This window comes from Halichoeres trimaculatus, unplaced genomic scaffold, assembly GCF_033239565.1.
Source record: "Halichoeres trimaculatus isolate MK-OKI-2021-1 unplaced genomic scaffold, fHalTri1.1 fHalTri1_scaffold_10, whole genome shotgun sequence".
NCBI lineage: Eukaryota > Metazoa > Chordata > Actinopteri > Labriformes > Labridae > Halichoeres > Halichoeres trimaculatus.
Window position 1 is genome coordinate 19,906,218 of NW_027437187.1, and position 27,533 is coordinate 19,933,750.

Here is a 27,533-nt window from a genome sequence, read left to right on the forward strand (position 1 = left end):
CTGGTCACCTGTACATGTGTTGGTTGTGTGCTCTGACAAAAAGTCCTATCCTGCTCTCTACTGGCAGTCAAATCATCACTCATCATGAATATTTGTTGTGAAAAAGGTAAAGGGTTTTTGTAGACTAGTCTGTCACCCAACCCCCCACAATAGATAGAGGGGTTAAAAAATTGCTACAGAGAAATTGTAATTCTTTTGGTTATAGTTTGCTTCTTTTTGGTCATAAAGAGGCAAGTTCTTTTAAACAGCACATTTTAGCAGCAAGGCAATTCAAAGTGCTCTGAAGAGGCCTCACACTTTTTTCAGTAGGTTTCATAACTAGTTTAAAAAAATTATCACAGGAGCTTTAATTCCACAGACGTTTGAACACATCTTCATCATCATAGTGATGTTCTGTTTTTTCATTCATCTAAAATTAGCCAATGTACCAAGATTATTGGCCTCACCATTTTCTTGCCCCATAATTACACCTTCCTCTGTTCATCCTCGTGCAGGCGAGTACATATTGATGTGAGTGGCTCTGTCCATTAGATTAATGTGCTTGTTATTCAGTGATGACCTTACAGTGACTGACAGTATCCCTTTGTGTTCCCTTCCCACAAACTCCCCTCAGGAACCTGAATTCCAGGAAACAGCGTCTGACAGGTCGGACAGTAGGGAGACGGAGGATGGCGGGTTATCAGGTATGGGAAACAACACAAGCTTCCTCCTCTTTTCCCTTTGTTTCCTTTTCCACCTCCAGCCTTGACTCCTCGGACTGGAATTGTTGAGCACAGATTTAAAATGGAAAAACATTTAGGCTGTTACTGTCATCTACTTATGAAAAGAAGAAAAAAGTTTTATACTCAAATGTACATATCTGTGAAATGATCCACTCTGCACGTGAGTTGTGATAAGAGGCCCATTTTATCATTGTGTAAATATTACCATTGTGTCTGTTTATGACTAGTGAGGTAGACTTTGCCCATATGAAAGGTATGCTTACATCTCTGGCTGGGGGGGGGGGGGGGGGGGGGGGGGGGGCATTAAATTGGTAAAAGGTTAAAAGTTGAGTGGCTGATAATGTTATTAAGTGTGGAACATTTTGTGTAAGTATGAATGTAGTGGGTGAGTGCCAGTGGGCCTACAATGGAAGTAACAAAGCCTTGGCATGCATACACACAGGCTGCCCCACCCAGAGGTAATCTCACTGTCTTGTATCATTCACTTCCTTTAAAACATTACAAAGAGTGGACTTTTTAGGGGTGGAGGGTTGGGACAAAAATCATCTCACAAAATAAATACTAATACTGATCCAATCAAATGCCACTATTGACTAACTAACTAAATAAATAAAATAGTCGGACATGACAATGAAGACTGTAATGAAATCTAAATGACACTTTCGTCAACAAATAAAAGGGAGGGATGCAGACCCAGTGTGGCACTAGGTTGAAATGTATCTCTATTATTGTACCTGTGCCTTTATCATTACACAGTCTATGGTACAAACACAGGAATATGAACAGTAAGTCTTTGTCTATAGCTCCACAGCAGCAGCAGTTACATGGGAGAAGAACTAAGATAGGTTTGCAGAACTTCACACAGTTTGCAGGATTGTTTCACAACTGTTAGGTTGTTTACATTATATTTGACTAAAATCAGCTGATATTAGGTCAACTAAAACTAGACTGAGACAAAAAGACTTGAGAATAGACTAAGAATAACCCTAATACTAAAGACCTTACCACAACCCTAACCCTAACCCTAATCCTAAACCTAACCTGGTCGAGCCCTAACCCCAACCCTACAGACTAGACTAACCTTAACCCTAATCCTAAAGATTCAACCCTTGCCCTAAACCGACCCTGGCTCTAATCCTAACCCTGGCCTCATCCCAACCCTAACCCTAACCCCTAGTCTGACTTTAGCCCTAACCCCAACCCCTTACCCAAATTCTAACCCTACTCTGACTCTAGCCTAAATCCTAATCCTATTTTAACCCTGACCTAGCCCCAAACGTTATCCTAAAACTGTTATGGTATTTAATTGACTAAACTAGATTAAAAGGTTTTATATAACTAAAATATGGCTTAAACTAAATTGTGTGTTATTCAAAAGACTGCAATTAAATCAGAATTTGCTGTCAAAATTAACACTGTAAATGTCTGATATAACTTTTTTTAGTCTGTATTGGACCATTACCTGTTGCCAGTATAAGAACAGTGAATCGGGAATCCAAATGTAGCCTAAACATTACATGATCCATTCTGAAAAAAGTCCTATTCTAAAAAAATTTTAAAGCTGGTTTTATTGGTTGACTCAAACCATTCTACACATAGGGTTTAAACTGTAAATTAGATGTGTTTGTGGTATTGCAAGTGTAACCAAGTCTATTGGAGGACTTCTGGTTTAAGAAAAGCCACATCACCACAGTGGGACGCTCACCTAAAGAAGGTTGACAGAAATCTCAATTTTCACTTGACCCTATAACAAGGGGATCTAGTTTATCAGTAAGAAAGGGTTATTTCAAACCTTCACTGTGCAGAGCACTACTTTAAACTGTTACACTAACACCTGGAACAACAGCAGGCTGACGGTTAACCCACCAATGCTGCTTTAAATGCTTTACTAACCTATCACAGTGCTTCAGATGCTTTTAAAGGATTAACATGTTTAACTGTGCCTCTGTGCCACACACAGCAAAAGAGAAAACAAGCGAACATCTGTGCTCTACATGTGGCTCTTTAACAGTTGTTATGTCAACACAAAGAGCCCTGTAGGTCTGAAAACTGAGGTCTCTTTATTCCAGCGAGTGAAATTTAAACAATACATGCACACTTTTGCCCCCCCTCCACTCCTCCAAATGAGAGATTATGATGCACCAGGGGGTAATGTCAGCACAGAACCTCCTCTGTCTTTCCCTGACACACACGTACAGGCACACAATTGTAACACTGACCTTGATTTCCTGTGTTGTGTGCGTGTGTTGTTGGAAGGGCCTTCCTGCTCTCTGTGTTGGAAATCCTGCTTATTCAGCCTTTTTATGCACACTGTGGACGGACAGAGAGTACAGATACAAGGATACTATTCCATTGTCCATCTTGTCCACTCACTACACTGCTGGGTTACTACCCAGAGCAGCTTTACTCTCTCACAGATTTTTGGTTTGCATTGTAAAAGATCAGCTTATGCCATTTTATGGGCCGTGTAGCATGTTAGCTTAAGTTAGCATGATGAGGTTTAACGTTGTATTTCATTTGATTTGACTCAAATGTGCAAAGTCCACAGTGAAAAAACAGCCTTTTATGCTCATGTTAAAAAATGTGCAGGGAGTAAATCTAAAAAAAAAAAACATTTGTCTCTAATAGCTTGAACACATGTCTGGTGTATCACTTAATTCAGTGTCCAGCACACATTTATAACCCAGACACACATTTCCATGGGCAGTTTTGTCTGACTGTGGATATTGTACCTCAGTGTACTGTAACAGAGCCATCTGCTCCCTTTACTGTCGGCAGTCATTAGACTAAGTGGAAAGGCTCTGTACAGTAAGACTCGATAAATCTGGGTGGCTTGACCAGTAATAACAGCCTGAGCGGCAACATCCAAGGATTGCTGTTAAACTACTATATCTTTATCTTTTTTCATGTGCATACATGCATGACATGGCAACCCATGCAAATGCAGTCATTCATTGGAAAAAGGAAATGTTGTGCACAGTATGATTTCTGCACCAGTGACTCTATTTTAATTTCAATAGAGGGGACTTCACAGCCAGGTTCCTGTCAGTGTGTGGTAATAGACAGGAAAGAACAAAACGGATCATAACATATGTAAAATAAGACTAAAATTAGTATTTCAAAAAGGTTTCATGCCTCTTAACTATACAATAAGGTAATAATCGGGACTGGTGCTACAGAGGGACATCATGAGGTAAAGAATGAGACAACGTGACAGTGCCACAGCTGATAAAAAAGAGGCATGGGGAGGGTGTGTGTCAGCGTTAAAGCGGTGGAACAAGAGATCATTTCACTAGTATGCCGAGAGGCTGACGCAGCACTGACCTCACAAGCCTCTTCCATCCAGGCACTGTGGTACATTTGTGTGCGTGAGTGTGCGTTAGTGCTCTCATGCCTGCGTGCGCGTCTGTGCATCTGTGCAGAAAAGGGACACTGCTGTGGTGTGAGTCATCCAGCAGTGATTGAATTAACTGAACTTTGGCTGAACACTCACAGAGGAAAGAAGGAAAGGCAGCAAGAGCTCGATGGATTACGTTACCCCTAGAACTAGTGAGCAAATCTCTGAGACAGACAGGCTGTCAGTGACAGTGAGAGTTTTGCCCAAATTTATTGAAAACTCTCCCTTTTTAATTGAACAAACAGTTTGCACGCCCCTTTGGGAAGAACAGACATGCTATGTCTGAGGTCCCTCACACTGACCTAATTGGCAATTTTCTTACAAAACGCGTCGTAAAAGGGGCTCATTGCCTCAGTGCAGATTTTTATCCTGTGGTTCCTCCACCAGTGAGCTGTGGTTAAATGCTCCAAACTGTTGCTGGGTCAGACAAAACAGAGTGGAAAGAATGCATTTAGAGATTCTGGGGCAAGGAGGCGAAGAAAATGGTGGCATGATGTTCAGAGAGGAGAACCAACAAGTATCACAGATTTAACCAAGGGCTCTAAAACATATGCTAGATCAGCATATGGTTGGTGTGCTGCTGGTATAAACCCCGAGTCACTGAGAAGTAGGTCACGCTCTTAGGGGATGTGTTTATACACGCAACAATTATATGCTATTATTTACAAACTGATCCTTTCTTGCACTTCTCTTATGTTAATGTTGGCTCTACTCTCATTACAACAGTGTATATGGGGGGTTTTATGGGTCCATTTTCAATCTAATGACATTTCATTTTGTGGCTTAGAATTAAACATGAACATAAATTGAGACCAAAAATAGCACAGACTTCCAGATAATTTTATATTTTAAATACTTTCTCACTTTTCATATTCAAAAGAGATTCACTTTCATCAGATTTGAGATCGACCCTCGCTGACAGAAAGGCCTCTGTGTCACTATGATTTTCAAATGACGGTCATATCCTGTTTAAAGAGGAGGCCTGATGAAGAAAAACACAAGGGGCCCTACAAGCTAGCGTACAAGTGCGCACCCACACACAAATACACAAGAACTGTGGGAAACCAGAGGAAGATAACCAAAACATCTGCCCCAGAAATCAGACCAGAGAACAGGGTGGGGGTTAAGGTTGTACACTTCCAGGCAGCGATATCAGGGTTGGAAACCCCCCCTTTGACAGACAGGAAGAAACAACAGCATGGCCTGGTTGTCCAAACTCAACCATGACACTGTGTTAAAAAGTTGAAAAACAGATCAAGCATTGGACTTGTTGACTGGCATCATATTGAATACAAGTATAACTAAAACAGTGTATTCTAAAGTGCAGAATGTGGTAATAAGTGTCATTCATCAAAACACATTGGTAGAATTGTAATTTGATAACTACATGTTTAGATTACTTTATGATCACATGGACATGATTATAACATAATTTCTCATTATTTGGACATGACTATCATTGCAAACATTTAAGATAATATTGAAAACATGAAAGAACATTGAACACAAGATCAATGAATGGAAATACAGGCACAATTAAAAAGTAATGTAAAAACAGTTGATGAAAGAGGTTCAAAAATGTGTAACTAAGGCTCTGAACAATAATAAACCAGGACAGTCATTCTAAAATGTTTTGTTGTGAGTTTCAAGCAGATGGTGTAAAAACACCAAAATAAGATTTCCCAAGCTTAGAACGAACTCAAGGAACTTAATCATCTGCCAGTCACAAGACCAGGGGTGATGTAAATAATAAGGCATACAAGTAAATGGAGGGAGAAATTATCCGGTTAAGTGTGTTATAGCTGTACAGATAAAAGTGTAAAGCACACCTCTCTGAGAGTGGGGACCATCCAGCTTTATGGTACAAGATGCAGTGATGCATTGCAAAAAAATCAAATCTTATCAAGTGTTTTTGTCTAATGTTCGTGAAGATTGTCTTGTTATCATTATTGATATTAGCCATATTCACCTGACCAGTCCAGAAAAAGGTTTTGTTTCAAGTTATTTGAAGACAAAAATGAGGTCTGACTTGTTTGTAACAACTTAAAAAAAAAAAACTGACAATGGAATAAGAAACATGTGCTTGTCACGTTTCTTGAAACCAGAAAAATGTCTTCATACAAGTAACTTTTCTCTTATTCTATTGCCAGATTAAGTAAGTAATTTAGACCTCGTTTTTTTCCTAAAATAACTTGAAACAAAACAATTTTTTGGACTGGTCAGGTGAATGTGGCTCATCAATTAAGATTCCAAGATATTCACCAGTAAGCCCTGTCAAGTTTGCTCCATTGATACTGGTGTTACCTTTATAAATGATGATGAGATACCTAAAGTAAATATATTTGGACCTGTAAAGTTTATATCAGAAATAAACTCTATTTTTTTCAACATTAAAAAAAACTACTGCATGTCTGACTAGTGCCACTGCTAATTTAGTGAGGCAGCACTGGAGAGAATGCACAGCAGACTGTACATTCGCAGCAGAGCAGCACAAACCATGTCAACATAAGGTATGACTGAAACAATGGCTTGAGGCTGTAGTGTCTAAGAAGTTAGTCCCTTCCAAAGGGTTCACCTTCTTTCGCCATCATCTTTTCACAGTGGACAAACTAGTAACTTTAACATTTTTGAGAACATTTAGAAAGTGGCTTCACAAAGCACCCAGGTTAGAACGAAGGCTTGATTAATGTTTGCTGTTGCGTTGAAATCAAATTGTTCTGATAGAAGTTTTCCATGATAAAATCTTGAACATTGCTGGGTATTTCTACACTTTGTACTTTTAAGAAGACATGCTGGTGAAAGGTTGTGTCTTTTCTACAGTGGTAGGAAGGGTTTTCATTTTAAACCAATATATGGGTGTGTCTGTGCAATGCGAATGTTGGGCTGAGTTGCTTTAACTGAAGTGCAGTTTAGAGAAACTTGTAACTTCTCCGAAGCCACCCAAAACGGAAACCACTGACAGGTGAAATACTGTCACTGATCAGTGGATAAGAGCAGTTTGACTTTTGCAGCTAAAAATGTGTATTAAAGTCTGGTATATCTCATGAGTGAGTCAATTTAAAACTTATTTTGATTCCTAAAATTTCCAGTTTAAGACAGATTACTCATTTTTAGACACACATTTTTTCACTTTCCTAACAAAAGTTAGATGACACTCTCTTTCTGAATATGTGTCAATGTTTCACTGTTTCATATTATTTATCGGTTGCTGAGCAACTCACCCCAAACAGGAAACAGTGGCTGTGATATTTTAGATTTGAGTAAAAACGAATAAAACAAGTCACAGGTTGATAAGTGAGGTTCAGGAAAGTCTTCATACTATGCTAAGCTAAGGAGATGCTGGCTCTTGCAACATATTTTTAGTACATAAAACTTTTTCCATATTTTTGGAAGAAAAGAAATCCCCCCAGTTGTGGAAAACTCCTTTCAGAGATAGAGAAAATATGTTGGGTATGGTTAGAGCAGCTTTAACATTCGATTTTTAATTTTTTGGTTCCCTTAAATCTTTTACTCTCTTAAACACATCTGTATATACATTGACCACACTGCGTACACATCTGTTTCCTGCTTAGTGGGAGCTCTGAGGGTCTCTGTGGGGTGTGTCCTCCCGTCAGAGGCGACCCCTCTCATGACTCATCCCATTGTTAAGTCCGGCTCTCTTAGTCACCCCTCCTCTGAATTATGAGGAGGTCCTTAGGAATGTTATACTTATGTTGACGCTCCTTCTAGGCTCCCACAGTTTAGATTTCAAACCCAGGACTTTGGGCTGTTTTCTGATCTTTTTGTCATTTCCAGTAACCTCTCTTTGGTAGTTGTACACAGACCAAACATTTATCCAGTAATGACGCAGTCAGGAAGACAGCATTGTATGTCCTCTGTAATACACACAGAAATACAATCTGACAGATCTCCATTAAACTAGCGGTTTTGGTGAGCGGATTAAACAGAAGGGTGGTGGATAAGCAGACCCACCGACCCTTCATCAGTAAGCAGATTACACTTGATCACAAAGAATACCCTGGACTCAGTCTGTGACAACAACAGATAGAAGACTGATCTGTTGTTGTCAAAGCAAGGAATGACAAAGACATCAAAGAACAATTAAAACTCAACCTTTAAGAAGAAAAGCCAATATTTTGAATAACATCGTGGTCTCAAGTAATTACAGTGGTTGTATCCAAAGCCAAATGTTAAACTAAAGTATACAAAACAATCTTCCTTCAAATGCAAATTATCCTAGCTAAATTATGGAGATAATAATGCAAAACACATCTGTTTTTTTTTTTATTCACTGGCGGTTGGCTGTTAAATTCAATATTTTGAATATGTCACCCAGCCCAACACCATTTAAGGGCTGATGCAAACATGTCAGCAAATAAATTAAGAAAAACTGGATGAAATAGTTTGTAGCTCATTTGGGGTTTTGCCTCTGACTTTATTAAATCCCTCTTCTCTCACTCTAGTTTTTGTTTCAAAATACTGCAGAGGAATACAATTTTTAACTAGATGTGGACCTGCTTGTTGATCTCATTAATGACCTATAAGTTTCCTGCATTACCCAGTTTTATCTCAGTTTTTTTTTTTTTTTTTTTTTTTTTGACTGACAGTTGCAGCTGAAAACAAGGGTCATGAGAGTCACAGGGGTGAACGTAAACAGTAAAAGTGTCAGCCATAAAAACCTAAATGAGCTCAGGGATGTCAGAACAGTTGAGTTGAAAGCAGAAGCTGGGGGCTGTTGTTTTCATTTCCAGCCTTCAGATTAATAGTTTTCAAATATACAGTGTGAGAGTTTTTTCTGTAATAATTGTGTATGAAGTGGACCTTTCTTAAGTATTATCTATTATAATTTATGGTTGCCAGAAGACTAAATCACCTGTTGTGTATAAAACTAGAAACTCTATTGTGGATATAAATATAGCTTACTCAACAACTAGAAAAAGACATTAAAAATGTCAATTTTTCTACAGCCTTGAATGTGCATAAGGTGATCAACATTCATTTGATAGGCTTTTAAGAAATCTCCATTCATTTCGTGCACGTGTGTGTTTGTGGGTGCGCGCGCTCCATCCATGCCCCGCCCTGAACTCGAGGAGTCCCCACATCTACTTCTGATGAAGAAAGAGTAGGGGAGGAGCCCATCTGTGACGTCAATGTATCCCTCCCACCCAGCTTAAATTTACATTTTCTATGGGTCCTGACTGAGAATACGTGTGTGTCTGTTCTGGAGCAATTGAACAGTTTACTAAAGCAGAGTCGCGCGGACACACCTCAAACCCCAAGAAGTGACCCGGAGGCGCGCTGATGTGGTCTGAACCACTTTGTCGCTTTAAATATTAAACAACTTGACTTGGAGAAGTCGCGTCGGGGTCGACTTTGAGGTAGGTGTGTGTGTGTTTGTGTCTGGAGCTCGTGCGGTTTTTTTGTGAGGTTGTTCCACGAGCGCACTAACAAAAGCGGCACGCTTTAACTGCCTGTTTAATCCTGTTGACAAAGCTTTTTGTTTAAATCAAAAACTGGAGAGTTAAAGAGGAAAGAAAGACCCTGGAAAAAGAACATGAGATTGCAAAATAGCAACTCTTGTTGCATTGTCTCCTTTTGTTGCGGCTCAGGACTGTAGCCAATGGGACAGTGAGGAACAAACACGTTGAGGTCGTTGTAGTGATTGTAAATGCTGGTAACATCTACTTTACAGCAAACTGAATTTATTTACTGCAGTTTAAAGGCTAATTTGACATGTAAGAGAACGACAATGGAAGAAAAAAAAACGGTATAAATAATTCCTGTGTGTATTTACAAGAGCTCGTATGGGAGCTTGTAGCAGAATATGTTTTTGTTACAGTTGGGAATTTATATTTTTTAAAAATCTAAAACGCATAATTATTTTCTATCTCTAAGTCACCTATGATCCTTTAAAGCTTTCTTTGTTTGGAATATTTGGGCTCATAGCCATACAACATTAATTCATAAATAAATGTTGAACAAAAGCCCACCTGTGAGAAAAACAGCTTTAGTCATGACCATATTTTATGAATGAGCTGTATCTGAAATCAGCATGTGTGAGTAATCACACAGCAATGACTGCTGTCTGTGTCAAAGCACATGGCTTCAGTCAAAGCAGACTCACTGGCCTCTGCAGTCAGGACGCCAACTGTCAAGTGAAGTATCATGTTTGTGTGGCAACATGTGTACAGGTTTGAACTCTTGGTGGCCTCTGTGCTCTGAAGTCTGGGAGAGTTTCTGTCAAACATTAAGAAGATGTTAAACACAGTAAAGCCCAAATCCAGATAGAGGGTTACTTAGGGTTAAGTGTGTGTGTTTACTGGGTGGAGGTGCTGGTGAAATATAACCTGGCTGTTCTGACATGTAACGTGGTTAAAGCTTAGGTCTGTTGATGGGCTCAAAGAAGGTGGTACAGATGATATTGTCTAGGTGCGGAGCTTGAATCAAGCATGGACTTGTGTGTGTGCACACTCAAGGAGGGGAAACTTTCTCGCACATGTGTTAGTCATTTGGAGGGGGAGTTTGCTAAACGATTTACATCTGTTTTCTGATCTTTGAACTCCCTCCTTCCCTCCTCTCTCTCCTGTTTCTCTTGCTCTTGCTGTCTTCTCTTTCCCGTAAGAGGTGATGCTGTCACTGTGTGCGTGTTATAACTGTGTCTGCCCTCTCCCCCATTATTACAGCACCCATAGGAGTTCCAAAATGTGAACTGAATGAGTTTTCTTCCCGTAACATCATGTGTCTATTAGTGGTTTCGGCAGATTTCTCAGATGTATCATTATAGAATCTGAGTCCATGTCAAGGACTCAACCTGACCTCGAGAAAATGAAGGTATTTGGGTCAGGAAAGGGTGTGTGTCCACCAGGGGCAACTGGCAACCGCATGTGTGTTGACAGTATTATCTCCGACAGTCCATGCTGGTCTGTCTGTGGGCACAAAATCTCTGCTACTCAGCAGAACGTGCCGATCCTAAGACCCACACCACACCAGACACAGTTTAACTGTGTGCTTCATGCCAAGGCTTTGTTACTAGTTCCTCACAGGTATTTCTCAAGGATGCTTTGTAGTGAATGTTTTTAGTCTTTTTCCCTGTAATGAGATATGTAAACAAAAAGTTAGGTTTGGGAGCCTCTTTGTCAGAGATCAGAGTGCTGCCGTCCTTACTCTGTTCAGGTCCAGCCTTTAAGGGGGCTTTTTTGATTTATGCTTTGTTTTATTTCTTTCTTCAGGTCTGAAATTGGCTAAGTATGGTTTTAGATTGTTTCTGTAACCTTTGAGTTTGGAAACTTATGGAAAACAATGTTTTTTTTTAAGTCTCAATCTTCATTTTACAGGAAAAGCTACCAAAGTGTTTGATTTTGTTGTAACACAAACTGACAAGTCAAGGTATACATTTGCCAAATTAAGTAGAAGCCAAGAAAAGTTTACCAACCAGGAAAAAAAACAAAGCCATAAATATCTTTGTGCAAGTACCACCTTTAGTTGCATTATTGACACGTGAAACAAAGTCTTGCATTTTGTTCACATAAGTTGCCTTTACTTAAATGTCTAAAGTAAATTATTCTTAGCTTACAATTGAAAATACATTGTCTATTCCCTGAAAATGCCACAAATCTTCTAACATCATAGGAATAAAAAGCTTTCAATATTATGAGAAGAGACAGCCTAAGCATTTCTGATTCCAGAATTATTGAGGAGGCTGTGATTCAAAGTGTTGTTTTCAGCCTTTATTCATCACAACACAAGATATTTACGAGGCGTGTTGGCCCCCACAAAACAATTCCCTGAAAGGAAACTGTGAGAACCAGACCCAATCCAAGACAAGAACACATTCAGTTGTTTCTGCAGCCCTGTGAGCGTGCTCTTTGCAGAACAAAAGTGATGCAATCACTGAATCCCACTACAGGACAAAGGATCTGTTTACACTCTGCTGTAGTTTTGTTGCCATGGTTTTAGTTTATGATGTCATGATTCAGGTATTGAGTTTCCTGATAGAGAGCTGGAGTGGGATGGATGGGAGGGGAGTGTGTTTGTGCACGTGATAGTCTTTCTCAATGAGCATAAAAGTCAGACATGCAGACGTTTTTTCTAAAACAGGATCAGGGCTTTGTTTTTGATTTACAGAAAAGAGAGATCAGAGATACTGTATGCATATAGTTAGGTGTAAAACAGACTTGTATACATCTACAGAGACTCTGCTCCCCTGTAGAATCTCATTGATTTTCCTCCTGTTATGCTGGAGCTTCAATCACAATAAAGCACCATTACTGTGCTGACCACTTTGCGTAGAGTCCTGGAGGACGGATGACACACACATATGTATGCACGTACACAGACTCTGCCTTCCTCCTTGCAGCTTAATAGGCTGAAGTATGTAGAGATTTGGAGTCTGAGCTGCATGAATTGAATTAAGCTCTATTAAAGGCAGTATCAAGATGTATAACACTGTCTCGTTAGGATAACAAACAGAAACATACGTCAACGGATGGAGCCATAACAGAGCTGCTGCTTTCTGTCTCAACAGGACTCAAAGAATGTCTCCTCATGCAGGCTTTGGAAAGTTTCATCAGACAATGAAACCACATAAGTGCATTGTGTCACAACTGCAATTATACTTGCAACTTCCTATATTCTGTGTAACGTTGAGCATAGAGCACAACATAACAAAGACTTCTCAATTTGCCACCAAACAATGTCATCATGACGGTGTGTACATGTGTATGTGTGTGTAAGATCACCTTGCACCCCTGTGTGTGTGTGTGTGTTTGTGTGCCTGTCTGGCTAACTGTAGCTCGTCTCGTTGCCCACAGTAACAGTTGTTATTTAGGGTTTCTCTACAAGCATGTAAACAAAGGAGAACCTCCCAAATCCTTCCTTGTGTGCCCCTCAGCCAATCAGGTGAAGGCCCCCAGCTGGGCTCAGCCAGTAAAGGAAGAGGAGGGGAGGGACTCTGCTCTATGAGGGAAAAACAGCAGTAAAGCACAAAGCTTTGAATCTGGAACTGGATCAGACAGCAGAGCCGTAACAAAGACTCTTCCTTTATGAGTGGACGGGACTTCACACTGTCGAGCCAGACCGAGCGGCTGCGGCTTTTTAACGACATGGCTTTTACACCGCTATAGAGGCAGATATTTGAATTGCTTTTAAAGGGTGATGCGTGTAGTAGTAAAAGAGCACATGTTTACGTGTCAGGAGTGATGAGCCACATAAAGTGTGCATGTGCACCCTCTTTGGGTTTTCTATTTCGAGTGTGTCTTTTTACTTTAACAGTTGGATTCTGTGCAAGTGTTGTGCATATGTCTGGGTCCACCTGTTTTCTTTCAGCCTACACATATACATACAGGAGCATGTGCCAGTGTCAGCTGTGAGAGTATAGACCAGTCTTTTGTGCTTGACTGACAGGTGTGACCCCCTAACCAATTCCTTACAACATATGTTCAAAATTTTGTCCACATAAGCGCTTTGATTCTGACCTTTAAAGAAAACAGTTTAAAGCCACAACCTGAGTGTTTCTTTCACTTGAAGCAGTCAGTATAACAAAATTAGACTCTGGCATTTTGCTTCTATATGCAAATCTTTTTGTTTGAGTGAAGCAAATAATGACTTTGCAGGTTCATCACATTCCTACAGTGTGACTCAAAGTGGTGTCTGTGCTTTTTCAATCCATCTATTCACTCTGTAATCTGCCTCTGCTGAGGGCTCAAAACACGCACCAACAGTGCTGAGCCACCACGTGAAATGACTTCATCTCTAAACACCAACCACCAGTACAGACAGGTCTCAGCACTACATGATCAGTTTCAATTTATCACCTTTATAGAAGGTGTACTTGCTGAAAATGTTGGAGTGTATAAACTGAAAGAGCTTGGAAACATGCTCATATTGCAGCCAACTCAAAAAGCTTGATATGGAAGCAGTGAAACCCACATTTTAATCAGACAAGACCAAATGCAGCCACTGTGGTTTTCAATAACATGGATGACACAGTGAGAGATAAAATAAAAAAAGTAACCCAAGAGCAGATTTGGAGAATGCTGCTGCTAGAGAGGGCAGTTCTCCATCGAGAAGCTCAGCACTGTGATTTCAAAATCAAGTGAGCATTGTTCATACCACCTATGCCAAACTGTTATCTCTGGTTTGTTTCCTCACTGTTTTACATGAGGAACAATAAAAACCTTGTGTAGACAAAGGGTATCAGAAGTTGAGTTGTGCAGGTTCCTGTCAATCTGCATGTCATTTAAAAGTACAGTGTGTAGTGTGACAAAAGCTTTTGGTAAAGAAAGAGAAAGCTTAAACTTCCTTTTTCAGTCTTCCTTAACTTTCTGCAGGTCCCACTGAACGCCCTTATGATAAAAAAAGAGAAGCTGAGATGAAATAATTGTTATGATTTTATTTTGCCATGTTACACAGAGATGTTTTGATGGTTGCCATATAATGAAGCACAGCCACTTTACTTGGTAAAATCTGTGATAAGAATGCAGTTACAATGGGCGATATTACAGTAATGTCATCAGACACATGCATATTTATATGGGTTAGTATCTGAGGTATTGAAGTTTTTGGCAGAAAAGCATGACATGACTAATAGTTTTGAGAGTAGCTTTTATACCATCTAAGGACAACGGGGCTTTGAAGCTTCAGTTAGTTTCCATGGAAGGACTTTGTGAAAGCACAACAAAAGCCAGAGTTTGTTGTTTCTGAAAATGTTCTGGCCTTCTAATCTTCATTTTGAGCCACGTGATCAACAGAATCCATCACCAGGCATTGCTTAAATACAGGCTTTCTCGCTACAAACAAAGAAGTTTTGCTTTTATCATGAGTTGTCATCACGAAGAAGTGATGGACCATCATAGCCCAACAAACTGAGTTAGCTCCGAAACTGTCTCACTAACCACAAAACCCAGTTAGTAGTGGAGAACATGATCCATTCAGTCTGTGATTGGACCTTAAGTATTTAAATTAGTGACACATAGACACCAGTCCCCTCGACAGTCTGAACTTACAGCAACATAACAAAGAACTGGTCTAAGTTTGAGCCAGCTGAAACTATAAGCTTTAATGAAAAGGAAAGTTTTAAGTTCTCTCTCAAAAGAAGTGAGTGTCTGACAGCCTAAGGCTTTACCTCCCACACAAGTCCTCTCAATAACAGGCAGAAAATTTAGATCTTTTGCAAAACAGTTTTTGTACTCTCTGCTGTACCAGTGAGATGAGAACCAGGTCAGAGGGAGTGAGTGGGGGAGCCGCAGTTTGTGGACAAGCTATTAGTCTTGGCTATCAAGTGTGGTAATGAGTTGGGTGTTCAGCAGTCTGTAGAGCAGCCTGGAGCTCCCTTGATGACATCACTGTTTTTTAACATGAACACATGTACATTAACACAATTAGCTCTGCTTATTGTTAGTTCACTCTGACATGCACGGGTATGTGTGCACAGATGCACATCTTTCCTTTATGAACCCTAAACCTTGATTGTAAATTCCAGTACCCAGCATCTCCCTAGTGACATCATCATCATCATTGTGCTGTGGGAAGCAGGGTGAATGCTTTCATAGGTCAGAACATGGTGAGGCCCTCTGAATTCCCTGGACCCTCTTCTTCTCTGCTACACACCCCCACTCCAACTCCAACTCTAACACAGGAAATACAAAACAGATCTCAACCCCCAAAACCCCAAAGCAGACTTTGAGAAAACCGTCATCCTCCTTTGTTCTGTTAATACCTCAGATCTTCTTATGACTTTGTCCTCTTTAGCTGAGTACAATACATTTATTCCCTCTTAAAAATGTATTCTAAGTCTTCACAGTCGAACTTCTCTTGATTGACTGCACACAAAACATCTTCTAAGGACTGTTTTTAACCATAAGTTTGAGTTGAACTAATGATAGCTGCCGCAGGACAAAACTATTTGTGCTCCTGACTAGATCATTATGTTCATGTGCTCGCTTATCTTTTTATCTGCTGCTGTTTTTGGCATGCACACGCAAGACAGTTGTTCCTACAGGGAACTCGAGTGTCACACCATATTTTGCCTAAACACACACAGACTGAAACAAAGACTCCTCATATGTGGTATGTTGCCTTTTTGTGCTGTTCACTCTGACTTTAAGCTTTAAGTTAGAGGAAAATGTGTGCTTTGTTTAAATCTGTGCCCAGAAAACAAGTGCACATGTGCGTCACTGCGCTGCCCATCATGATTTATGTGACTTCACAGAGAGAGCTTGTAAATGAGCCTCTACTCATGCAGGGCTTTACGGGAAATGAGCTCATTGTCACAACAAGGCACCCAACTCCCAGCTTCTTCACTTTTTCTGTCACTTTCTCCTGAACAACACTTCCCCCTGCTCCCCCTCCCCCATCTCAACCCCCCCTACAGCTGTCAGTTAAAAGCTCATCTATCTGTGTGTGTGTTTTAATTAGAGCCTCCCCTTTTTGTGGCTGAATGGTTGCTTCATTAACAGAGAGGCTACAAGGCGCACACACTGATGTCCGGTGTATGACACAGTGAGGGGAGAAAGGGTGTGTATGATAGAGAAAGAGACAAGAAGGGGGTGTGGGGGTTGCTTCGGGGGGTTTTGATGATGCAATTTCCCCTAAGGGGAGGACCTCCCATCTGTGAGTGGAACAGACAGGATCTGGGCAGAGAAAGATAAAGCCAGATTGAACACAAGGAACCACATAAGAAAAGATGGGTTAATTAAAAACAAAAAGTAAATCCAATTTTGGAAAATGTTGAATTTATTTCTCTTTTCTCCCTTAAAAACCCTTAAAATGTTGTGAAAGCTTGTTGTGTCCTCACAGAATTCATATTTATTCATAAATCTGACTCTTGTGCATCTCTGTGCAGGATACAGTAAAAAAAAACAAATCCTGGCCGTTGATGTTGGAGTGGGTGTGGTCAGCCATATGCTCACAACCAATGATGTTTGCCAGTCTAAACCCACCCTGTTTATGGTCTGTTCTGTGTGTGTGTGCGTGTCTTGGAGGAGGACATGAGGGTCACATGGTGAAGCAGGCCACCAGCTGCTCTCCTCTCCTCTCCTCTCCTCTCCTCTCCTCTCCTCGCCCTCCTTCTCTCTGACTCTGCAGGCCACTGTTGACTCATGAGAGCTGATCCATTTCATTTTTATGTCTATTGACTCTTCGGTCTGTCTTGGCACAGAGCCAATCATACATACAGTAAATCGACCTCTGCAGTTTTTCATCTCTTGTCTGTCATGCCTGTAAAAGCCCACTTTTTGTAATACCACGTTGCTCCTGCAGAATTATTCGCTGCTTCCTGGAATCAAAACTAAAAGGATGCAATGATAGTGGCCAGTTGAAAATTTCCATCTCATCTGTCATTATTGTTTCTGGCTATCTGTGCTCTCCACTGCTGCATTAGAGAAGAAAAAACTATTATCAGACGTTGACTCTGACTATGTTAACCATAAACATATTTGTTTGTTTGCTGGGGAAAAGATGGGGTTTTTATTATTTTGTTAAAAGTCTCCCCAGTTAGTCTCATGTGAATCCTCTAGGTGTGGGTGTAAACTGCCAGCAGCCCTTAGAGCTCTTGAGTGCTGTGTCACTAAACCAAGTGTGGGTGTTGGCCCATCTCCATGGCAACTTTAAGAAAACGACAGTTGAGAGGGGAAATTGAGAAATGAAGCCGGATTATGAATGCAGATCTTTGAGCGTGTTAACTCATACAGCAGAGCTGGCTGTGCTGATGCAATCACTTGGCACAGTGCAGCAGCTCTTTCCTTCAGATAAGTTATTCTATCAGAGCCAATGCACGCTGCCACTGTTAGGTACACTTTCACACACGGTCAACAGGGTAAACACACCTATCAGACACCATTCAGTCAACTCCTGATTATAACAAAGTGTATCTGAAAGTCGCTCTGAATAAATGCTGTCTGTCTCAACTTTATGGTGAGCCTGTACAAAATGTTTGAAAATATTTTATTAAAGTTCATTTATGCAAATAAACCTCCAAATATCTCAAGCTTTGTCTCATTGGCACATTTTTGTTGGGCAAAGTTCTGACTCTGTGTAATGTTATAATGTTGGACCCAAGTGGCAACCTCTCATTGCGAGAAATTAAGAGCATGGTCACATTGGCCATCCAAACCGTGCCGTGCTTAAGCACGATTGCCCCCCCCTGCAACGCTGTTCCCCAGCTGGAGAGTACGGCCAGCAGTCACACTACTCCTACGTGGACCAGACTTTAGCAGGTATCACACACGCACCTACATCATCGTGAAGCGTCTGTTTACATGAAGCGCAATCTCATCAGAGGCAGCACAATGAGGCACAGAGAGCACTGCTGCAACTTTAGAGACTTTTGGACTTAAAGTGAGTCGTTTTTAGCCCGACACAGCCCTCTAACACCCCCGCTGTATTTAAAATGATTGTCGAGAGATGCGCTGGCGGCAGTCATATCGCACGCACTGTCTGCGTGCTTGTGCTTGTGCATGAAGTAAACCATGCTGAAGCCCACCTCTTCGAAGCGTGCCGAAGCACGGAAGCCAATCGTGCTCAAGCACGGCACAGTTGTGGTCACACTGGCCATTTCAAACATGCTTTAGGGCTGAAGCGTGCTTAGGTATGGCACAATTAGCTAGTGTGACGGCGTCCTCAGACGATGTAGAAGTGCTACAACTGCAGTTCCTTGAGTGTCCACCTCACGCTGGCTTTGGAAGTTCCAGAAACCAAGCACCCACCAAACAGCAGCGCTATAGCTGTTGGCAATGAGGCTCAAGCTTGCCTTAAGTCTGCCTCTTAACATCACACTAGATCGACCAAAGATAAGTTCAGTTCAACATTTCCAACATGGCTGCCAACAATGATAGGCACTGAAACTCAGCTTCAGAACCATAGACTCAATAAAACATAAACAAACTTGTCTGTTCCTGACTTTTGAAACGAAGCCAATCAGCGGACACAGCCACATTGGATATGATACCGGTTGTGAGTTTCCCTTTTAACAGCTCCAGGGCACTCGTCAGTCTCGTGACCTGAGCTGTGTCTCTGATTGGACACTCAAACGATCCTAATAACTTCTAAACCACCCAGTTAGAAAAGAATGCACTCACCGTACAGTGTGTACAGATAGTGAAATCACCGTTGAAGACCCAAGCCTTTTGAACCAGGCTGTAAATATGCGTTCTAATGCCGTAAAAGTCTGTTCTGATGGCTGGGTGCTTATGCAACTCCCAGTCTTTCTGCAGCCAGCTTCAAGCAGGTTCTCAACAAACAGTAACATTTATCACTTCTGCATAGGCTTCATTTTTACTGACTAGATGTTGCCCCTTGTCCAGAACCAGATGAGTGACATCACAAGGAATACATTCATATATTGAACAGTCTTTGTTGGGATTGAATTCTTCTGTTGATTGGCTGGCTAAGGTGCCAATGCTAGCCATTTACATCAGCTCACATAAGCTGTATAAGGAGGTTAAATCAGCAAATATATGGCTGTGAAATTCTTTTTCTACATGAATATGGAAGAAACACACCTTTCATACGCATGAAAGAGACAAGAGAAATGTACAGATTCCATAGTTCACATCTTCATATTTCACATCTGTTTAAAAAAGTGTCTACTGTAATAGTCCCGGTTAATATCATAAAGCAAGACCACTGGCATTCATTTTGATTTTTATTGTAGGGATGGAACAATGATGATACTGATAGTTGTCTTTTATACGTTTGAGCATTAGGAAGGAAAGTGGTAACCAGTTAATAGATCAGCATGTTAGCTTAGTGAAATGCCCCCTTGTGGCAGACCATCAAGTAAGACAAAATACTGCTGAACTACTGGCAAAAGCAGTAGCACAAGCTAGCCCTTTTTCGATCGAGTCACTTTTGGTCAAACATGGGTCAGTGGGGTTACAGGAAACAAAGAGAGGCGGTTTTGCTCAGTTCTCCTGTCCACTGACCCAGTTTGTCTCCTTTATTTCATCATTTTTCACCAACATTCTCCTCATTTTTCATGTCTGGAGTTCAAGCATTTTTCAAGACTCGAAATACTGCCCTCTTTTTCTCTTGGCGTCTCATTATCTGCATGTATTGTGTAAGTGTGTGTATTGTGTGTGTCTGTGTTTGCCTGTGCAGAAAGGGTGTACTTAGTTTTTTTATGAGAGTCCTGGAACAGCAGGACATGTTGTCCCAGGAACTGTGTATCGTGATGCATACACTGACCTGCCTGGAGGCTTGCTATAATGGTGCCTGTTTTTTTTTTTTTTTAACAGTTGCACATATTGATTAATGTCCTGTCTGTATGTGTAAGAGTATGGACATATTGTGTAGTTTTTAAAGCTCCATGGAGTAAGACCCTAGTAAAAGTACAGATCTTATGGCATAAGTTTGCTCTTACAGCAGGTCTTATCTGTCTGACACTGCAGGTTAACAAGGTTATCCACTCTTCTTTTTACATGTTGGACTTTTACAGCTTGTGAAATGAGTTATCTAAAGCTTTTAAGTGAAACCAGATATTTACTACAACATGCAGAGCCTTCAGTGATAGGGCTGAATTTTAGCAGGGCTCCAATTTGAGGTTGAAGGTTCCTTTTGAACTCCCCATGTCACTTCCCTTCTCCCTCGGGGCACACAGGAAGTCAGAGCAGATGTGTTAAGCTAACGGACACTTTGACAACACTGCCAGTCTGTAAGTTTCTATACCCCCTACTGCCAGCGTTAACACAAACCGCCTTTGATGTACACAGGAAGCTGTGTGTGCTCACATGCCCTGTGCTTGCAGCAGCCCACCTCGGTCTTCCTACTGTCACAGTGACTTATTCCAGCTAGTGATGTTGAGTTCAGATGAAAATTCTTTGACTCACTGGTAAAACTTCATTTTGAGAAAAGATGGGCTTTAAACCTGATATTCCATGCAAAGACTCCCATTATGTTTCAAATGTTATTAATCCAAGATTAGATAGGATTATCAACCACCATCCCTGCTGAGGCAACAAACAGGAGAACATTATTTTCACATGTCAACACATCCATCATTGGTTATTAAAATGTTGTATCTCCCTCTCTTTGTTTTGCAGTGAGCAGCCACAAAGCATGTTTATCTTTGGTTGCTTTGTTATGTAACATGAACAGTTTGGCTTTTCAGGATGCAAGAATGTCGGCCTCTAGTGGCGGTTTGAAGCCATTACACTTCTGATTTGACTGTTTTGATTCTGAGGAAGCACACCCCTACCTCTGTGTCAAACACGTGCAGTTAAAAGCATCTTTGCTACAACTGAGAGATGTGATTGGCCCCCTCAAGCTCCGTAAAATCGCTCTGTGCTGTAAGCCAATGTATCCTCATCAGCCATGGACAGGAGAGATTCGCTCTCAGGCATTTGACAACGTAATTGTGAATAAATTGAAGTCTCTTTTTTTAGACTGTGTGGGAAGAAATGCACATTGCATTGGCGTAAACAGACTGTTCTGTTTCTGTTTTGAGGTTTTTGTCCTGATTTTTCTGCTTTTATTTAGAAAAAAAACTTGGGGATATCTGTATCTGAACTGATGTATCCTCACGTTAAAAGAAACCATGAATTAAAAAAATGAGAGTGATCTTCAACTAGTAAAAAAGTATATGTGATCAGGGGAATGAACTATTGTTTTCTTACATGTGCATGATGAAAGCCAGTGAGGGAGAGCCAGACAAGTGAGGGAGGGAGAGAGAGAAAGAGGGATGGTGTGTGTGAGTGTCTGTGTGTGAGCGCAGCTATAAAACAGACTTTGAACTCAGCCCAGCTCAGTAGCGAACAGCTGTGTAGAACAAAGCACATCTCCTTTGTGACGCTCTGCAGCGTGCTGATAAACTGAACGGCAGGTTTAAATCGATTTTTCTGGAGAATAAACTGAGAAGTAAAAATAGCAGCGATGGCGACGATGTTCAGATACCCCGTCTTTCCTCATCTGCAGGGTGAGTTTAGCTCAAATTTAATGTTAATGTCTGATTTTGTGACTCTTAAAAAAGTAGAGTACTTCTCTGTTTTGATCTTTCCTGTGTTGGGAATGGCTAAAAGGTTGTGTTAATATTTGTATTCATTGTATACTGTCTGAATTTTCTGGACTTATGCGAGTTGTCTGTCAGGTATAAGAGCAAATATAATGGAGCAAAGCAGACTGTGATGTTTTTGTACACAGCATGTAAGTTACATGTGGCATTTGTTAGCTTTCTTGCCTTTTTGTTTACACCACATGCAAAATTTTAGTCCATAAAACATTCAAAATTAAAAAAAAAACTCTTTAAGGTGCATTTATGTGTAAAATGTTCTTTTTTTGTTCGAACTAAGTAAAAGGGGAAAAGGCTGTGTGTCCTTATGCGTCACAGATGGGAAAGTTATCCCAATGGAAAACAGTGGATTAAATCTTTGACTCACAGATATTTGCATGACTACCTGCCTGAGTGATAGTTAAAGAACCGTTCTGTTTCATCCTTTTAATTCTTTGCATACAACATCAGACAGTTGCGTTGTTCCTCCTCACCATTATGTAATTCTTGCACTTAGTCTCCATCACCATAGAGACCATCCAAAAACTCTGAGATTATGTCAGAGGATGAGACAGATGCTCCTGTCAATCACAGTGTGAAAAAAGTGACTTTTCTGAGAAAGTCTTGATCCCTTAAGTCTGTAACACAGATTTTGAGAGTCTCTGTCGTCACAGCAGTTCTATAACTGAGCTTGTATCATAGTTAAAGATGTGTTTTCATTTTTTTTACTTTTCAACTCAGATCCCTGTGACCCTGCTCTGTCGCTGTCAGCAGGGAGGAGTGTCATGGCGGAGCCCGACTACTTGGACGGAGACTGTGATGAGCTCATCAAACCCAAGAAGTTGATCAACCCAGTGAAGAACTCCCGAAACCACCAAGACCTGCACCGAGAGCTGCTCATGAACCAGAAGAGGTCAGGACACAGAAACATACACTTAAAAATCACTTTGCTTCTTTCTCTAATGTATGTTTCTGGGCAAACGCACGTGCAAAAGAAAAAGGCAGTTGTTTTTACAACTATAAATCATGGTTTTATGATACACAAACACCTTATCAGTGGTGGCTAGGTTCAAGCCTATAAATAGGACAATAGTGAAACAGCATGTGATGTCTATTCACGTGCACAACATAATTGGAGTGATAAAAGTTTATTCATATATTGGAGGGTTACATTCCCCAAATGCTACTGGGTCACTATCACTGGTTTGTTTATGGCAACAATATAAAGTTTGCCCTGATCCAGTTAATGTGAGGTAGGGAGGTCAGCCAGCCCTCTAGCTGTGATAAATTAGTTTAACCTCTGCTTCTTAGGATGATTTGATGCAGTTACTCTTCTGCTTTCTTATAACTGATCTTACTGTATCCATGCAGACTGTACCAATGCTTCTGCAGGATGTCACTAAACTTCACAAGTCACTCAATCCAACCTCCAGCAGTTGTATTATGCAAAAGCCAGAGTATAAAACTTGCATAGAAGCTATTATATAAAACCTCCAGTGCATTAGTGTGTCAAAAATTGGTTACGTAAAGGTCACACAGATACACTGTACAGGATCAAGCGGCTTTTGCTGTTGATATCAATACTGGACCATCCAGCACAGGATTATGTTTAGCCTATGTGAGCATCTTGAATACTCATTTATACAAGATCCTGAGATCAGCCTTTTTACATTAAATGGTATTTGCTCTCATCAGACAGTGTCAGCAGTGCTGTGCATAAGCTATAAATAGCAGCGTAAACACACATGCTGTGGACAGCTGTTACATCACAGCAGAGATGCTGTGTCTTATACAGGTCAAACAGTGAGCTCCTGCTGCAGTGATGGATGCAAGGTATTATTAATGAATGATGGAAAGAGACCACTGTGGGAAGGATGATGAGGCTATGGAAGAAATGTCGTGAAAATATTTGGAAAACATATTTTTCTGCTCCAGATTTTATTTTTTTACTGGTTGTCCAGACGGAGGATGTCCTCGGGCATCAGGAGGAGTCTGAGAGAGGAATCTAGTGGGCTTCTGTGGGGGTGAACTTGTTATGATTGGGCTCTATGGTGTACTGGAAGTATAGAAAGCTTGCCTGCATAGTGGATTAGTCACGCTGATGAGAGTGGGGAGGGGTTGATCGTGAGTGGATGGATGCATGGATGGATGGGCGGCTGCACAAAGAGAGGGAGAGAAGTGTTATGTAATCAAGATTACAAAACAATTTCTGGCTGAGGGCCTTTTTCCTGCCTGGGCTACCTTAGCTGTGATGACCCCTCCCACACACACACATACACACACATACATACACAAGAATGCGAGAAATTTCAGCCACAGAGACGCTGGAAGCATTTGTGTACATGGAGGTATCGATGTGTGGAATTTTGAACACACATATTTCCCAGACTGCTAGAGAGCGTGCTCTCTTGGGAGGGGGTCGTGATTATGTAAACGTTGCCCACGGTGAAGGGAGAGCAGTGTAAGCATCTTTATAGCCTGTCTTATTGCTTTCAGTGACCTTGACCTCACTCCCTTCCTGTACAAGGTACTCGACAAACACCATGTCCTGACCACCTCCTTCACTTTGTCTGCTTCAGCCTGTTAAGTGTTTTTAAAAGACATCTTACTGTCAGGAAAAACACAAGTGACTTCAGAAAAAGCACTGCTTCCCGCCACTTCTCAGAACATCAAGGACTTGGTTATGTAATCTGTAGGATTTAATAATGCATTTAATTAAGGTAATGTTGCTGCTATTCTGCAGTGAGGTGGGCAGGCTGCTGTCTTTGAAGGTGAAAACACAGCCTTTGCAGAATCCAACTTTATTGCAGACAGAGACAGTAATCATGTGGAGAATGATTAAGAGAACATGGTATTTCAAATTAGATTTTTTGATTCATGAAGTAGTCTGCCTAAAATTCTCTTTTTTTATTTTGGCTCTTATTGTGCCTTCCTATTGTACTTCTATTGTACCTTCATGACCTTTGCTATGTTTTTGCATTTCCCAGATACCCCTACATTATCTCTGTTCCCTTCTCTGTTAAGCATCCCTCCTCCCGAGGCTCTCATCCTCAGCCCCCACCCTTCTCTCTCATAATTTGGAGGAGTTTAGAACATTACATAACATCTGAGACACTCACACATTACTAAGATGTCCCTGTCCTCTTTGTGATTTTTTTTTTTTTACACATGCTCCAGACAGTTGTGTAACAATCCTTCTGGTTTCCTAGAGACGACTGCAACTCTTTTTCGCTAAGTTATCTCCAAGGATGGAAAAAGGTCCAGAGCATGTATTGCAGATCTGTATGTCAGCGTGTGGTTATGTGCTTTCCCTCTTAAGTGAAAGTATTGTTGTAACATGCTGCTTTACTGATTTTTGCCTTCACAGGGGTCTGGCTCCTCAGAACAAACCTGAGCTGCAGAAAGTTTTGGAAAAGAGGAAGAGGGAGCAAGTTCTCAAGGCTCAGAGGGAAGAGCAGGAAGCCCACAAGAAGAGGAGCGACCTGGAGATAGAGCTCATGAAAAGACAACAGAAACTAGAGCAGGTAAGTGAGTAAAAGAGTAATTATGGACTGTCCCTTCTGGCATCATTAAGATTGCTAGTTTCCAGTTCCACAAGTTAATGGATGTTTTCTGCAGATTACTGGCTTTGCAGTTTTTTTTACCCGAACTCTAATGTTTGTGTGTGTTCATTCAGCTCGAGTTGGAACAGCAGAAAAACGAGGAGGAACAGGAGAACACTCCTGAGTTCGTGAAGATGAAGAGCAACCTGCGCAGGACCAAGCAAGAGACCAACGAAGAGGAGCGAACCACTTAAAAACCAGCAGGGGTGTCTGGGTCTGACTCATTGTGCGCATGTTTGTGAGCACAGAGATGTCACGAGTGTGTGTTCAAAAAGATAGAGAGAAAGAGTGTGTGGTGTTGACCCCACCGTGGTCCGAGATGAACTTCCTGGCTTTTCCCATCCTAGCTGTTGCTCCCTGCAGTGAGGAGAGAGACTTTACAGACTAAAGACCCCCCTCTGTCTGCCTGCCTGCCTGCCACGGACCGCCAGTACTCACCTCTGATTCTTACACAACATCAAGCAGCACACAACACCCCCTACAGGAGGGATGCTAACACAGACACATGTCTTTCAAAGAGGGTGCGAGAGCTTCTGATGGAGACACAACCAAACACAAAGACACACACACAGGACTTTTTGTCCCCTCTGTTTTCACTCCTTTCTCCACAGAAAGCTGTTCTTTCTCTTAGCTGTTTTTGATGTTGTTATTGTCGTTTGTTTTTGTCTCACCTTCAGAATCAAATAAGGAAAAGTGGACACTGGATGGACTCTTGAAGCTGTGTAATGTAAAAGCCAAACAAATGTGCTTTTGTTATTTATGTTTGTAGCTTTTAGCCCAGGTATAGGGGAGGACACTTTTAGTCATTCTGTGTTTTAGTTTAACAGCATAGTTTATGAAGCCAGAACAGGACAAAGGGAGTGTATGATTGTGTGAAAAACTCAAATTTGCTTTAATATTAATATTATTTTTTAATTTTTAAACATGCCATTTTCTCAGCTAATGCAATGTTGAGCAATATTGGAACTCCCAGGCATGAGAGTGACCTTTTTTCTTTATATTTTCTGTTGTTTTGTATAAATAAAAGTGTTACTTAATAATTTAAGATTTTGTCAGGTTGGTCAATAACAGTAAGCCATCTTATAAGTCTTTTGTGCTCTTATAAACAAAGGACCCGGTGTGTACATGTGGGAAACCTGTTGTAAAGGATATAACTGATGGCAGTTCTTGGATTACAGGTTTGTTCCTGGCTTTTGAAGAACAGACAAACTTCTGAGACAGGTTATTTACATTGGAGCCTGTGATGTGTTAGCCAATGAGTTTTATGGGTTTATTTAAAAAAATAAGGCAAAACAATGTAAACGTCACAATGGCTACACAGTTATAGGAACTGTGGTTGCATATTAAAGGGCACATCTAGGGCTCGATAATGCATCACAGAAAATAATATTGTTCTAAATTTATGGTTTGTTGGCCTCCGAGGAGCAATAAGTATCCTCATGATAAAAGGAGACATTTTACAATAGCCTAATCCTGTGTTTTTCTCCAGAATTTTATTTTGAATAAACAGTTTTATCGTTCCATTTATTTTTCTTTGTTTCACTTGAGTCTGTGGGTCTGTTATCTGAATAAAACTGAACCTGGTTTTCTAAAAGGAACATGAAGCAGGAATAAAAGCATTACAGTGTGCTGATCAAACAGATCTAATCTCTCTGATAAGCTCTGAAGCTGATGTTGATTTTGCTCCCGGACTGCAGCATTCAGATGTCTAGACACTGTCAGTGTCCAGAACAGAATCAGGGTCTATGTCTCTTTTATATCAAGCTCTCACTGATGAAAAGGAAAGAGGCTATGTAGAGATTTTTCTATGAATAGTTCAAGTGAAAATCCAG

General features: G+C 40.8%; 1 protein-coding gene across 6 annotated transcripts; it reads left to right on the forward strand.

Annotated features, from left to right (window-relative positions):
• The first annotated feature begins 9,301 nt into the window (after positions 1 to 9,301).
• fam107b (family with sequence similarity 107 member B) lies at positions 9,302 to 26,746 on the forward strand. 6 transcript variants are annotated; one of them, XM_074676869.1, is made up of 4 exons: positions 9,302 to 9,497; positions 22,871 to 23,012; positions 25,467 to 25,623; positions 25,776 to 26,746. In XM_074676869.1, the coding sequence occupies exons 2-4, from the start codon at positions 22,885 to 22,887 to the stop codon at positions 25,893 to 25,895; spliced, it is 405 nt and encodes a 134-aa protein (XP_074532970.1). In that variant the 5' UTR covers positions 9,302 to 9,497; positions 22,871 to 22,884; the 3' UTR covers positions 25,896 to 26,746. The 6 variants fall into 6 exon arrangements, with proteins under 6 accessions (XP_074532970.1, XP_074532971.1, XP_074532969.1 ...); XM_074676870.1 differs by having other exon boundaries at positions 22,874 to 23,012; XM_074676868.1 differs by having other exon boundaries at positions 9,303 to 9,497; positions 22,841 to 23,012.
• Positions 26,747 to 27,533: the final 787 nt, after the last annotated feature.